Raw genomic sequence first — 15,094 nt, 5'->3', positions numbered from 1 at the left:
GGACTGCAGGTGGCTTCAGAACTGGGGTGTCATGGTTTGGCTTTATATGTTTTTAAACTTAGATTCATTGATGATATTCAAAACTCAGACATTTGTACATAAAAATGTGGACTTCAGTCTTCTCCTTAAAAAGTAAGGCTATGACAATAATGAATTTATGCTCTGGGTGAGGTGAGAATCAGCTCCTCCTGAGAGACGACTTGTGCTGACGACTTTGCCTGAATCGCCTCCATTCCCCATAGTCTTTCACCTGACCCTTCACTGATTCACGTTCTAGGCTTAGACTCTGTGGGCATTTGTGGTGAGGACCTCTCTTTTAAACAAAGCTTGGTTCATGTCCAGCTTCTGATAAGGATCTGTAAATGGGACCAGCTGGTTGGGAGAGGAACCAAACATGATGACTTACTGTGCACTTTGCCCTGGTGCTCTGGGACTGCAGAAACAGGCTTCAAAGACCCTTGAGCACTCCTTCTCCTTACTTCTGTGGGAGCCCTGGTGATTGTTCCTTGCATGTCAGTGGGCCACCCAGCAGGTTTTCTCCCAGCACAAGGGGCTGGCCACCTACAGGGCAGCAGTAGACAGATAAGGCCCCACTGTTTAAAACCTGGAAAGATTTCCTTGGATGTCACCAAGTGAGATGCCTCTGGGGTCACATGAGTAGTTTGAATGTGCTCAGCAGGTGTGACAGTAACCGGGTGGTAAGGAGTAGCAGGGAACAGTTCACACTGCAGCATGTGTTCCTGGTGTGGACAGAGTGGGGCCTGCTCAGCTCCAGGAAGTAGCTGCTTGGCAAGAATGGAGGTCTGGAGTGGCCTGACCTGACTTGTTAGGAGAAGCTAACAATTAATGTGAGTTACTTCTTAAAAGTTTTTTCATTTTTTTTTAATCGTGAGGGTCTAGCAAGATAGATCTGCAACTGTGCTCTGCCCATAGACCATTTTTTGTATCCAGGGCAGTTGGTTTCCCCCTCTGGAGCTCACTGGGGCATATCTGGCCCAGTGAGGGGTTGTTCCCCAGGGGGCTGAGGAAATAGAATGGGGGCAGTCCGCCCACCCTCTAAAAGAGATGGCTATGGGTTGGCCCCATTCTCGGCCAGCCCCAAATCCTGGCCCTGAAGAGGTACCTTGGCATAGTTTCTGTCACCTGGGCCCCGTGGTCCTGTCAGAGTGGGCACAGTCTGCTCACTGTGGAAGCAGGGGCCTCAGCAATAAGCCCCAGACCCATTGCATCTGTTTTCTCCTCTTCCTTGCTGCTGTCCCCCACTTTCTTTTCTGTCTCCTTCCCACCTTAGGGTAAAAAATATCCTTTCATGATCTCAGATGTTCCAGTCTGTAATCTGGTTCCTTGAGTGGCACATCAAGATACCTTCCATAGACCTTCCCATCACTGTCCTCCATCCTCCCTCCCCCTTCACACTCATCCCTTTGCCCAACACATACATGTTAAAAACCTACTTTGCCAGTCATACTTCCCTCACCATAAGAGTTAGCTGTCAAGGTGATGCAGTTATCACCTTGATACCTCACTCACAAAGTCCAGTTTACCCTGCTTGGGGCCAAACAAGATCTGTGACCAAGTGGTAGGGATGAAGAAGAGATACAGTGCTGAATCAGTCAAGAAAGGCTTCCTGGAGGACATAGACTTACAATAAGGGAGGAGAAACAACATTCTTTTCCTCCTCCCAGGTGTTGGTGGCAATCTGGTGGCCATCCAGACCAGCCGGATCTCCACCTACCTGCACATGTGGAGCACGCCTGGTGTCCTACCCCTCTGGATGAAACAGTTTTGGCCTAACCCATGCTCCACGTTCTGTACCTCAGGTGGGTCTGGTGTGTTCCAGAGGCCACACAGCCACTTCTTTAAACAAGTAAAACTTGCTGTCACTGGACTCTGGTCTGTAGTGACAGATGCCTAAGACCAGTACCGACCTCAGCACAGATCATCTTCAAGGACGCAGCTCTTCCTCCCAGAGACTTGACTCTCCACCCTGCCTCTAGTTGACTTACTGATTCATTCAAGCATTTACTGAAGGTCTGGCAGGTCCTAGGTGCAGTGATGAGTCAGAGAAACATGATTCTTGCCCACAGGGATATGCATAGTCCAGAAGAGCAGATAAACACACCAAAAAAGGGACCTTTAACTACAAATTGTGGTATCTTTTAAAATACAGAAGCACAGGGTGCATTGAAAGGAATTTCAGGAGATACTGAGATTTGGGTTTAGAAAGTTCCTCTCTGAGGATCACAGGGGGCAGGGGATGGTGCGAGGGGAGGGTGGGGGGGATGCATGCAGGAGTGCTTGAGGTGGGGATGGGGGCAGGGGGACGGCATGAGCAAAGGCCCAGAAGCAGGAAGGAGCTTGGTAAGTCTGAAGAAGTGAAAGGCCAGTGAGGCCTGAGCATAATGAGCAGGGGAGAGGATGGAGGAAGCTGAGACCAGAGAGGGAAAGAGGAGTTAATTATTTTAGGGCCTTGAAGCTTGAGGAAGGGAGACTGGGTTCTATTCTGAGAACCACTGGAAACCATCACAGGTCTTTTTTCTTTTGATTACTTTTAAAAATTGGATCTTTTCTCCCATTGCATTTTCTTTTATCATTTCCTTTCTGTTTCAAATACTAGCCATTCTTTTAGGATAAGTTTGTTGGCACATCCTAGAAGGATATTTTTGCTGGATGTAAAATTCAGGGTTGATGGTTCTTTTCAGCACTTGAAAAATGTACCACTTTCTTCTGATTTCTCTGGTTCTGATGAGAAATTGCTGTCATTCAAATTGTTTTTATTGTATACAGGGTGACATTTATCTTTTGTTTATTTCAAGGCTTTTCCTTGCTTTATAGTCTTTGAGTTATGATGCACATTGGTGTGGGTTTCTTAGGGTTTATTATATTTGGAGTTCACTCAGCTCCTTGAATACATGGATTTATCTTTTGGCAAATTTGGGAAATTTTAAGCCATGATTTTTTTTTCAAATATGCTTTCAGCCCCACTCTCTTCTTTTCCTCTGATATCCTGATGCCATGAATGGAGGATCTTCTGTTACAGTCCCACAGGCCCCTGAAGCTCTGTTCGATTTTTCCCCAACGAATTTACTCTCTCTTGTTCAGACTGGCTAATTTCCATGTTTTTTCTTCAAGTTCACAGATTCTTTCCTCTTCCCTCTCTAACTCTGCTATTCATCCTTTCATTGATTTGTTTTGGGTTTTTTTGGCTATTGTACTTTTTCAGTTATAAAGTTTCCACATGGGTCTTCCTTGAATCTTGTTTCTTTCTGGAGACTTTGTTTTGTATTGCTTTTTACCAAAACTTTCTATTTTCATCATTTGTTTCAAGTATATTTGTAATTGCTGGTTGAAGCACTTTTATAATGGATCCATTAAAAATGCTTTTAGATAATTCCATCTGCATCATCTCATTCTTAGTGTCTGTTGGTTGTCTTTTCTCATCACATTGAAATTTTATTTCTTTTATAAGAAGGGATTTCAGAGTGAATCCCAGGCATTCAAGGTATAGGTTACAAAACTCTGGGTCTCATCGAAGTCTTTTTCAGTTACCTCTCCTGACACTGCACCACTGAAGGAAATGGAATGCATTGCTTCCTTACTGCTGGGGAGTGGTTTGGGTGGAATCCCAGATTTCCACCACCCCCACCATCCATACCATCTCCATTCACACACTGAGGGAAGAGAAGCACCTCATTGCTGGTGGTCTGACACCACCCTGACAGAGAAGGAGAGAGATGCCTTGTTATTGCTGCCCACATGGCCTTCACAGACAAGATGGGGTGGGGGTCTCATTACCACCAAGCAGAGTACCACTTACTTTCCACTAAGCCTTCTCTATCACACCTCAACTGGAAATGATGAGTACCATATTCTACCTAGAAGTCAAGGCTCCCACTTGGATCTTTGCTGATGGAAGTGGGGCTGTCATTTTTTCCTGTGATGTTTGACTGGAATAGAGCAGTTGTTGTCTAAAAGTTTTGTGTTGTGCTAGGCTGTCCCTCTTTTGGCTCTTTGGTTAGACGAAGCAGGCTGTTATTGATTTTTTTTTTTTTTTTTTGGTCTGTGGCCATTGAAATTTCTGGGTTGCTGATTTCTCCAGCATCTGGTCTGGGATATATGAAGCAAAACTCCCTCCAAACACCAAAACAACTCAGAGAACTCCCCTCAGTGTTGTTGGTCATGTCCCTAGGCCTATGGCCAGCTCATCTTTCCTCTCCACCTTTTTATTTTATTTTTTAATAATAATTTTATATTATACTGGTGTTCAATTTGCCAACATACAGAATAACGCCAGTGCTCATCCCGTCAAGTGCCCACCTCAGTGCCCGCCACCCAGTCACCACCACCCACTGCCCTCCTCCCCTTCAACTACCCATAGTTTGTTTCCCAGAGTTAGGAGACTTCCACGTTCTCTCTCCCTTTCTCATATTTCCCACTTATTTTTTCTCCTTTCCCTTTATTCCCTTTCACTACTATTTATATTTCCCACATGAATGAGACCATATAATGTTTGTCCTTCTCCGATAGACTTACTCAACTCAGCATAATACCTTCCAGTTCCATCCATGTCAAAGGAAATGGTGGGTATTTGTTGTTTCTAATGGCTGAGGAATATTCCATTGTATACATAAACCACATCTTCTTTATCCATTCATCTTTCGATGGGCACCGAGGCTCCTTCCAGTTTGGCTATTGTGGATATTGCTGCTATAAACATCGGGGTGCAGTGTCCCGGTGTTTCACTGCATCTGTATCTTTGGGTAAATCCCCAGCAGTGCAAGTGCTGGGTCGTAGGGCAGGTCTATTTTTAACTCTTTGAGGAACCTCCACACAGTTTTCCAGAGTGGCTGCACCAGTTCACATTCCCACCAACAGTGTAAGAGTGTTCCCTTTTCTCTGCATCCTCTCCAACATTTGTGGTTTCCTGCCTTATTAATTTTCCCCATTCTCACTGGTGTGAGGTGGTATCTCATTGTGGTTTTGATTTGTATTTCCCTGATGGCATGTGATGCAGAGCATTTTCTCATGTGCGTGTTGGCCATGTCTATGTCTTCCTCTGTGAGATTTCTGTTCATGTCTTTTGCCCATTTCATGATTGGATTGTTTGTTTCTTTGCTGTTGAGTTTAATAAGTTCTTTATAGATTTTGGAAACTAGCCCTTTATCTGATACATCATTTGCAAATATCTTCTCCCATTCTGTAGGTTGTCTTTTAGTTTTGCTGACTGTATCCTTTGCTGTGCAAAAGCTTCTTATTGATGAAGTCCCAATAGTTCATTTTTGCTTTTGTTTCTTTTGCCTTCGTGGATATATCTTGCAAGAAGTTACTGTGGCCGAGTTCAAATAGGGTGTTGCCTGTGTTCTCCTCTAGGATTTTGATGGAATCTTGTCTCCCATTTAGATCTTTCATCCATTTTTAGTTTATCTTTGTGTATGGTGCAAGAGAGTGGTCTAGTTTCATTCTTCTGCATGTGGATGTCCACAATTTTCCCAGCACCATTTATTGAAGAGACTGTCTTTCTTCCAGTGGATAGTCTTTCCTCCTTTATCGAATATTAGTTGACCATGAAGTTGAGGGTCCACTTCTGGGTTCTCTATTCTATTCCATTGATCTATGTGTCTGTTTTTGTGCCAGTACCACACTGTCTTGATGACCACAGCTTTGTGGTGCAACCTGAAATCTGGCATTGTGAAGCCCCCAGCTATGGTATTCTTTTTTAAAATTCCCCTGGCTATTCAGGGTCTTTACTGATTCCACACAAATCTTAAAATAATTTCTTCTAATTCTCTGAAAAGTCCATGGTATTTTGATAGGGATTGCATTAAACATGTAAATTGCCCTGGGTAACATTGACATTTTCACAATATTAATTCTGCCAATCCATGAGCATGGAATATTTCTCCATCTCTTTGTGTCTTCCGCAGTTTCTTTCAAAAAGGTTCTATAGTTTTTAGGGTATAGATCCTTTCCCTCTTTGGTTAGGTTTATTCCTAGGTATCTTATGCTTTTGGGTGCCATTGTAAATGGGATTGACTCCTTAATTTCTCTTTCTTCAGTCTCATTGTTAGTGTATGCAAATGCCACTGAGAATGTGAACTGGTGCAGCCACTCTGAAGTGTGTGTGGAGGTTCTACAAAGAGTTAAAAAATAGACCTGCCCTATGACCCAGCAATTGCACTGCTGGGGATTTACCCCAAAGATACAGATGCAATGAAACGCCGGGACACCTGCACCCCGATGTTTATAGCAGCAATGTCCACAATAGCCAAACTGTGGAAGGAGCCTCGGTGTCCATTGAAAGATGAATGGATAAAGAACATGTGGTTTATGTATACAATGGAATATTACTCAGCCATTAGAAATGACAAATACCCACCATTTGCTTCAACGTGGATGGAACTGGAGGGTATTATTCTGAGTGAAGTAAGTCAATCGGAGAAGGACAAACAGTGTATGTTCTCATTCATTTGGGGAATATGAATAATAGTGAAAGGGAATATAAGGGAAGGGAGAAGAAATGTGTGGGAAATATCAGAAAGGGAGACAGAACATAAAGACTCCTAACTCTGGGAAACAAACTAGGGGTGGTGGAAGGGGAGGAGGGCGGCGGATGGTGGTGACTGGGTGGCAGGCACTGAGGTGGGCATTTGACGGGATGAGCACTGGGTATTATTCTGTATGTTGGCAAATTGAACACCAATAAAAAATAAATGTATTATTTTTAAACGATAGAAAAATAAAAACTTAAAAAAAAAAAAACAAGAAATGCCACTGACTTCTGCACATTGAGTTTGTATCCGGCCACACTGCCAAATAGCTGTATGAGTTCTAGCAATCTTGGGGTGGATCTTTTCGGTTTTCTATGTAGTGTATCAAGTCATCGGGGAAGAGAGAGAGTTTGACTTCTTCTTTGCCAATTTGAATGCCTTTTATTTCTTTTTGTTGCCTGATTGCTGAGGCTAGGACTTCCAGTACTATGTTGAATAGCAGTGGTGAGAGTGGACATCCCTGTCTTGTTCCTGATCTTAGGGGAAAGGCTCCCAGTGCTTCCCCATTGAGAATGATATTTGCTGTGGGCTTTTCGTAGATGGCTTTTAAGATGTCGAGGAAAGTTCCCTCTATCCCTACACTCTGAAGAGTTTTGATCAGGAATGGATGCTGTATTTTGTCAAATGCTATCTCTGCATCTAATGAGAGGATCATATGGTTCTTGGTTTTTCTCTTGCTGATATGATGAGTCACATTGATTGTTTTACGAGTGTTGAACCAGCCTTGTGTCCCGGGGATAAATCCCACTTGATCATGGTGAATAATCTTCTTAATGTACTGTTGGATCCTACTGGCTAGTATCTTGTTGAGAATTTTTGCATCCACGCTCATCAGGGATATTGGTCTAGAATTCTCCTTTTTGCTGGGGTCTTTGTCTGGTTTTGGAATTAAGGTGATGCTGGCCTCATAGAACGAATTTGGAAGTACTCCATCTCTTTCTATCTTTCCAAACAGCTTTAGTAGGATAGGTATGGTTTCTTCTTTAAACGTTTGATAGAATTACCCAGGGAAGCCATCTGGCCCTGGACTTTTGTGTCTTGGGAGGTTTTTGATGACTTCTTCAATCTCCTCCCTGGTTATTGGCCTGTTCAGGTTTTCTATTTCTTCCAGTTCCAGTTCTGGTAGTTTGAGGTTTTCCAGAAATGCGTCCATTTCTTCTAGATTGCCTAATTTATTGGTGTATAGCTGTTCGTAATATGTTTTTAAAATGGTTTGTATTTCCTTGGTGTTGGTGGTCATCTCTCCTTTCTCATTCATGATTTTTATTAATTTGAGTCTTCTCTTTCTTCATTTTAATAAGGCTGGCTAATGGTTTATCTATCTTATTAATTCTTTCAAAGAACCAACTCCTGGTTTTGTTGATCTGTTCCTCAGTTCTTCTGGTCTCGATTTCATTGAGTTCTCCTTGAATCTTTATTAACTCTCTTCTTCTGCTGGGTGTAGGATCTATTTGCTGTTTTTTCTCTTGCTCCTTTAGGCGTAAGGTTAGCTTTTGTATTTGAGTTCTTTCCAGTTTTTGGATGGATGCTTGTATTGAGATGTATTTTCCCCTCAGGACTGCTTTTGCTGTATCCCAAATATTTTGAACGGTTGCATCTTCATTGTCATTAATTTCCATGAATGTTTAAAATTCTTCCTTAATTTCCTGGTTGACCCTTTCATCTTTTAGCAGGATGGTCCTTAACCTCCACATGTTTGAATTCCTTCCAAACTTATTGTTGTGATTTAGTTCTAATTTCAAGGCATTATGGTCTGAGAATATGCAGGGGATGATCCCAATCTTTTGGTATCGGTTCAGACCTGATTTGTGACCCAGTATGTGGTCTATTCTGGAGAAAGTTCCATGTGCACTTGAGAAGAATGTGTATTCACTTGTGTTTGGACGTAAAGTTGTGTAGATATCTGTGAAATCCATCTGGTCCAGTGTATCACTTAAAGCTCTGGTTTCTTTGGAGATGTTGTTCCTAGAAGACCTATCGAGTGTAGAAAGCTCTACATTGAAGTCACCAAGTATAAGTGTATTATATTCTAAGTATGTCTTAACTTTGGTTATTAATTGATTGATATTCTTGGGGCTCCCACATTCGGGGCTTAAATATTCATGATTGTTAAGCCTTCTTGTTGGATAGATCCTTGAAGTGTGATATAGTGTCCCTCTTCATCTCTCACTACAGTTTTTGGGATAAAGTTTAATTTATCTGATATAAGGATGGCTACCCCTGCTTTCTTTTGAGGGCTATTTGAATGGTATATGTTTCTCCAATCTTTTATTTTCAGGCTGTAGGTGTCCTTCTGTCTAAAATGAGTCTCTTGTAGACAGCAAATAGATGGGTCCTGCTTTTTTATCCAGTCTGAAACCCTGCGCCTTTTGATGGGGTCATTAAGCCCGTTCACGTTCAGAGTTACTATTGAAAGATATGAGTTTAGTGTCATCATGATACCTATTCAGTCCCTGTTTTTGTGGATTGTTCCATTGGACTTCTTCTTAAAGAAGATTTTTAAGAGTCCCCCTTAAGATTGCTTGTAGAGCTGGCTTGGTGGTCACATATTCTTTCAGTTTCTGCCTGTCTTGGAAGCTCTTTATCTCTCCTTCTATTCTGAATGAGAGCCTTGTTGGATAAAGTATTCTTGGCTGCTTGTTCTTCTCATTTAGGACCCTGAATATATCCTGCCAGCCCTTTCTGGCCTGCCAGGTCTCTGTAGAGAGGTCTGCTCTTAATCTGATCTTTCTCCCCATATAAGTTAGGGATTTCTTGTCTCTTGCTGCTTTAAGGATCTTCTCTTTATCTTTGGAATTTGCAAGCTTCACTATTAAAAGTCGAGGTGTTGAGTAGTTTTTATTGATTTTTGGGGGGATCTCTCTATTTCCTGGATCCGAATGCCTGTTTCCCTTCCCAGATTAGGAAAGTTTTCACCTATGATTTGTTCAAATACATATTCTGGACCTCTGTCCCTTTCCGCACCCTCGGGAACCCCAATTAAATGTAGATTTTTCTTCCTTAGGCTGTCACTTATTTCCCTTAATCTATCCTCAGGATGTTTTAATTGTCTCTTTTTTCCTCAGTTTCCCTCTTTGCCATCAACTTGTCTTCTATGTCACTCACTCGTTCTTCCACCTCGTTAACCCTCGTCCTAGGACCTCTAGTTTGGATTGCACCTCATTTAATTGATTTTTAATTTCTGCCTGATTAGATCTTAATTCTGCAGTCATGAAGTCTCTTGAGTCCTTTATGCTTTTTTTTTATAAATTAATTTTTATTGGTGTTCAATTTACCAACATACAGAATAACACCCAGTGCTCATCCCGTCAAGTGTCCCCCTCCGTGCCCGTCACCCATTCACCCCCACCCCCCGCCCTCCTCCCCTTCCACCACCCCTAGTTCGTTTCCCAGAGTTAGGAGTCTTTATGTTCTGTGTCCCTTTCTGATATTTTCTAGAGCCACCAGTAGCTTTATAATCGTGGTTCTGAATTGGCTTTCTGACATTGAATTGTAATCCAGATTTTGTAACTCTGTGGGAGAGAGGACTGTTTCTGATTCTTTCTTCTGAGGTGAGGTTTTCCTTCCAGTCATTTTGCTCAGTGCTACTGCCAAGAACAAGTTGTATTGGGGAAAGAGAAAAAGAGCGAAGAGAAATAAGGAAAGAAAAAAAGGAAGAAAAAAAAGGGAGCAAAGAAATAAAAAAACAAAAATAAAACAAAACAAAAAAACAATGGGAAGTATCCTCTGATTCTGTATACTGTAAATCCTTCTACTTCCCCTGAAACTTTCCAGTTTGCTTGGTCAATAATTTGTTTTTCCCCTGTCCATCTAGTGGTCTTCTGGGGGAAGGGCCTGCTGTGCAGATTTACAGGTGTTAGCACTTGAGGGAGCTGCTCATCCCCCTGCCTGGTGCAGGGTTCAGTGAGTGATGTTTATCCTGTTTATCCGGTGTGGCCACTCTGAGGCTCAGTGGGGGTTGTTTTTGCAGTGGGGGTTGTTTTTCCTGTGAGGCCCCAGGAGGAACAACCCCAGTGGCGGAGCCAGCTCTGCAGCCCTGGAGTCAATTCCCGAAGGAACTACGGGGCTCTCCGTCTGCAGGGCCTGGAGGCTCCGGGGCGGGGCCGCTGATCTGCTCAGCTCGGTGCAGGAGCGTCCTTGCTGTCCTGGGCCCTCCCGGCCTCTGCCTGTCCCGGGGGAGGCCGGATCCTGGGCTGTGTCCCGGCGCCCTGTGCTCCGGGGCCTGCGCTGTTGGATTAGCGCTCCCGCCCCGCAGCCCCCTCCGCGGAGCCGCCGCCCGAGCCCCTCCGAGCTGCTCCGGGTCCCGCCGTGCGCGCTGCAGCCCTTAGGGAGCTCGGAGCACTCTCCCGGGGCGCAGGTGTCTGTTAGTGTCCCAGGGAGCCCGAGGGCATCCCCGCCCTCCTGGGTCCTGCTCTAACTCCCTGCGGGCTCCTTTCCCCCGGGAAGGTTGGTGCAGCTCCTGCTCCTCCGGGACGGGGCTCTCCTGTCCTGGGGACACTCGCCCCGGCCTCAGCCCGGCTCCTCGCGGGGCCCCTCCCCCTCGGAGGCCTTTTGTTTCTTTATTTCTTTTTCCCCCATCTTCCTACCTTGATAGAAGCGGGAACTCTTCTCACTGTAGCATTCCAGCTGGTCTCTCTTTAAATCTCAGGCCGAATTCGTAGATTTTCAGGATGATTTGAAGGTTATCTAGGTTATTTGGTGGGGACAAGTGATTTGGGGACCCTACTCTTCCGCCATCTTGCCTGCCCCCCTCCACCTTTTTAAATCTCTTATGTTTGATTTATATATAATGTTCAAGAGTTTTAACTGTATTTAATGAGAGGAATAGGAAGAAATATGTCTAGCCATCTTGTCTTAAAGTGGAAATTCCTATTACATCTTCTGATTTGTCATTTATATACAGAAAATCTATTTTTTTTCTCTATTATTTCTGTACCTTAGTTCAGGCTGCTATAATGGAGGTATAGAATGGGTCTATCATAAACACAAGAAACTTATTTTTTATAGTTTGGTGGGTGTAAGTTCAAGGTCAAGGCACTAACAAATTCTGTCTGGTGATGGCCTGCTTCCTGGTTCTTAGACAGTTGTCTTTTTGTTGTGTTGTTAACATGGTGGAAGGGGCGAAGAAGCCTTGTGAGGTCTCTCTTAAAAGATTATAAGCACTAATGGCATTCATGAATGTTGTGCCCTTATAACCTAATCATTTCCAAATACAATCACATTGAGGGTTAGCTTACAACACATGGATCTGGGTCGTGGAGGGCACCCAGTAATAGCAGCATCTGACTATTTTACTGAATTTTTATTTACGTAGTGTTTCTATAGATTTTCTTGAGTTTTAGTGTCAGCTGCCAATAGCAATTATTTATTTTGCTTCTACTTTTTTTCCAAAGAATCTTCATAGCTTGTCTACTTTTTCATCATGAATAGATTTTGGAGCTCTTGAGTATTCTCACCTTTCTCTACATATTATTTTATGGTAGTGTTTTTAGCTTCTAAGCCTTATGATCATTCCTCCTCTTTCTTATTAGCTTGATGAAATATATTAACTCAGAGACAAGTGGAGACTTTTTATTGAAACTCTATTTCTGTTTGAGAAGTCAGTCGCATTCACATGTTACAGTTTTTAAAGTGTGAGTGTTTGGGGCAGAGAAGTCATACTTTTTGCAGAGTCTCAAATTCTTTGAGTGCTGAAGCCAAAAGAGAATGTGTCAAATAGATCCCAGAGGTATAGCATGAGGAAGGGGCTGCCTGAGGCCCCCCATGAATGTCCCACCCTTCCATGGATTACTAATTCCACATGCTGAGCCTTTGTTCTTCCACATTCCAGAGCTCTCTTCCACCTTAAGCCCCTTGCATGTTCTCTTTCCTCTGCCCAGAGTCCTCTCCTCCAGATTCATATGTCAGTTTATATGTCATCTTCTCTAGGGGGCTTCTAGTCTCTAGTATTCATCATACTAATATACACTTTGTTCTCTACTACCTTACCCTGGTTTATTTTCCCCTTAGAACTGGTCAATTTCAAATGATGTTTCTTGTTTGTTTCTGCTACTCACTTCTGGGTTTTTTTTTCTTCCCTAAAATGTCAGTTCCGTGAGGGAAGGGACAGGATTGTATCCCCATCTGCTAGAACATGCTTGCCATGTAGTAGGTGCTCAGTAAACACTCATGTAGTAGATAAATGAATGTGGATGCCTCCCTGGAGACGGTCACATGCCAAGGTGGCCTCTGCTGTCCAACAGGTCATACAACATCCTTGGTTTTGTCTTTTCCAGAAATTAATTCCATATCAGCCCGAGTCCTGCTCTTTCTGGTGGTTCCAGGCCATCTGATTTTCTTCTACATCATCTACTTGGTGGAAGGCCATTTGGTCCCAAACAGTAAGATCTTTGTGGTGTTCTATCTGCTAGCAAGCCTCATCCAGGTAAGGATAACTATAGCAATATCAGAACAGCATTCGGTGGTTAGTTAGATTTATCTCCTTGTCCTGGGAAAGATGCTGAAGGGGTAAGGGTGGTGGGTTCCTGGACATGGCAGGGTACAGCCCCCATCTTCTAAGAAGTCAACTTATGCAAGCCCAAGGGCATGATCCAGACACAGAGGCCACTCCACATTCACACTTCACACTGCACATTACACACAACACATGCTATACTGCACACTTCATAAGGTACACTCCCGACAAGGAACACTCAGTACTACATATAGCATGCTGGACACACCTTACCAGAGGATCAGAGGATGAACCTAAAGTTGCAGCCAGTTGTCATGAAGCAAGTTGTTTGAGGAGATCTAGCTGATGAAATGGGCCATGCAAATCACCCATCACAGATAGGGTGGGCAGAGACCCTGCTGGGGTGTTGCTAAAAGGTATATGTGGACTTTAGTCAGGGTTGGGTGGTTATAAGGACATGATGAAAGAGGTCAAGCTGATGCCTGCCTCTGGGTAATACTTTGCAGGCTGTCTGCCCAGACTAGATGGCCAGTGTCTCTCCTGGGACCAAGGTGTCCACAGAGATAACTGGGCACTGATGGGCAATTCTAGGAGGGCAATGCTAGAACCAGGGACTGACATTTTCAAATCTCCTTGAGTTAGGACACTTGCAGTCGCTGCATGTCCCTGACTCTGAAGGATAGGCTGGGGTACAGTGAGAAACTGTCTTGAGCAGGGAAGGGGCTGGAGTCAGCCTGGGTCAGGGGACCAAGGAGCCCTGAAATGAAATGCTAGGACTGTGCAGACTAGCCAGTAGCACTTTCAGGAATGGCTTACTGTCCAAAGCTGTTCATCCAAGGGCTTCCAGAAAACCCAAATTAAAGTCCCAGTAAGGTCTGTGTCTTGAGTTTCCAAGGACAGTGAGAGGAGCTGATGCGGCAGAGATGGTCTAACACTTAAGGATGACACGAGCAGGGCCTGACCACAGAGAGGGAGGCTAGGCAAGTATGGATGAAGGTGGCCTTTCTGCCTCTGCATGAGCTCAGAGCTGGGCATTGACCCCAAGAAAAGTGGGAGGAAGGAAACTCCCTGGAGTTGACATGGTCACCTTGGTTTCCGCCTTTGAAATCTGCTAGTGTTTCTTAGTGACACTTGGCTTTCTGACTTAGTTGTCATTTTTTGTGTGTGTCTTGCTTGCCAGGTGACGATTCTGCTGTACCTGGCAGAAGTGATGGTTCGACTGACATGGCACCAGGCCCTGGATCCAGACAACCACTGTATCCCCTATCTCACAGGCCTGGGGGACCTCCTAGGAACTGGGCTCCTGACTCTGTGCTTTCTTATCAACTGGTTTTTGAGAAGTGAAGCAGGGCTGGATGGCATCTCAGAAGCAGCATCTGTACCTCCCTAATGAACTCAGGCAGCCCCAGTTGCTCAGTTGAATTTTCCTTCACACCAGAAGAGTACAGAATACAGTTTCTCCCTGGCTGGGTCCTCAGGAAGGATGGTTGACATCCTGCCTCTGCAGTGGCCCTTTGTCAGTCTGCTAATGACACTGACGCACATCTTGACTCTGGAGTTGGAACCTGAGCCTGTGAGGGTGAGGGAGGTCTGAAATCAGAAGCTTTGTTTGTGTGTCGATGTGACTGCATGTTCCTGGACATAAGTGTGTACCCCTGTGCTTGGTGAGTGCACATAAGTGCACATGTATGTGTGGAGAGCAGGGGACTCTGGCCTGAAGATGCTGAAGGAAGAGACATGTCCAGTGCACTCAAGGGATATGCTGGCCCTGTTCTGTGTCCATGCAGCTTGGATTGGGGAGGAGCAGGAAGGAGACGCCTTCTATGCCCAAGCCTCAGGACTGAGCTATGGCTTAAGCACAGCCTTCACTGTGTCCAAGCTTTGTGGGCCATTCTGCTGGTGTGCCTGCAAATGTGCAACCCTTTCCAGGACAGCCTTCCTTGCACACCCTCCTTCTGCTCCTAGTACTTAATCCTATCAATGTGTTTTCTCTTTTTCTTTTTATGTTTAAGCAAAACTTCTGTTTAGATTTTAACAATCAGGGATGTATAAAATAAAACATAGATTATATTATACTTGGCCTTTCTCTCTT

General features: G+C 44.1%; 1 protein-coding gene across 6 annotated transcripts in view; it reads left to right on the top strand.

Moving 5' to 3' along the window:
• SLC41A3 (solute carrier family 41 member 3) overlaps positions 1-15,077 on the top strand; it is a 94,847-nt gene extending 79,770 nt beyond the window's left edge. For 5 of the 6 annotated variants that reach the window (XM_055344263.1, XM_055344258.1, XM_055344259.1 and 2 more), the window contains exons 9-11: positions 1,686-1,820; positions 12,824-12,972; positions 14,183-15,077. In XM_055344263.1, the coding sequence (XP_055200238.1) occupies positions 1,686-1,820; positions 12,824-12,972; positions 14,183-14,392 (494 nt within the window). In that variant the 3' untranslated portion in view covers positions 14,393-15,077. The remainder of the gene's footprint in view (positions 1-1,685; positions 1,821-12,823; positions 12,973-14,182) is intronic. The other variant, XM_055344264.1, reaches the window with a different exon arrangement.
• The last annotated feature ends 17 nt before the right edge of the window (positions 15,078-15,094 follow it).

This window comes from Nyctereutes procyonoides, unplaced genomic scaffold (genome assembly GCF_905146905.1).
Source record: "Nyctereutes procyonoides isolate TBG_1078 unplaced genomic scaffold, NYPRO_anot_genome, whole genome shotgun sequence".
Lineage (NCBI taxonomy): Eukaryota > Metazoa > Chordata > Mammalia > Carnivora > Canidae > Nyctereutes > Nyctereutes procyonoides.
The sequence above is the reverse complement of the archived record's forward strand: the minus strand, read 5'-3'. Positions and strand labels throughout refer to the sequence as shown.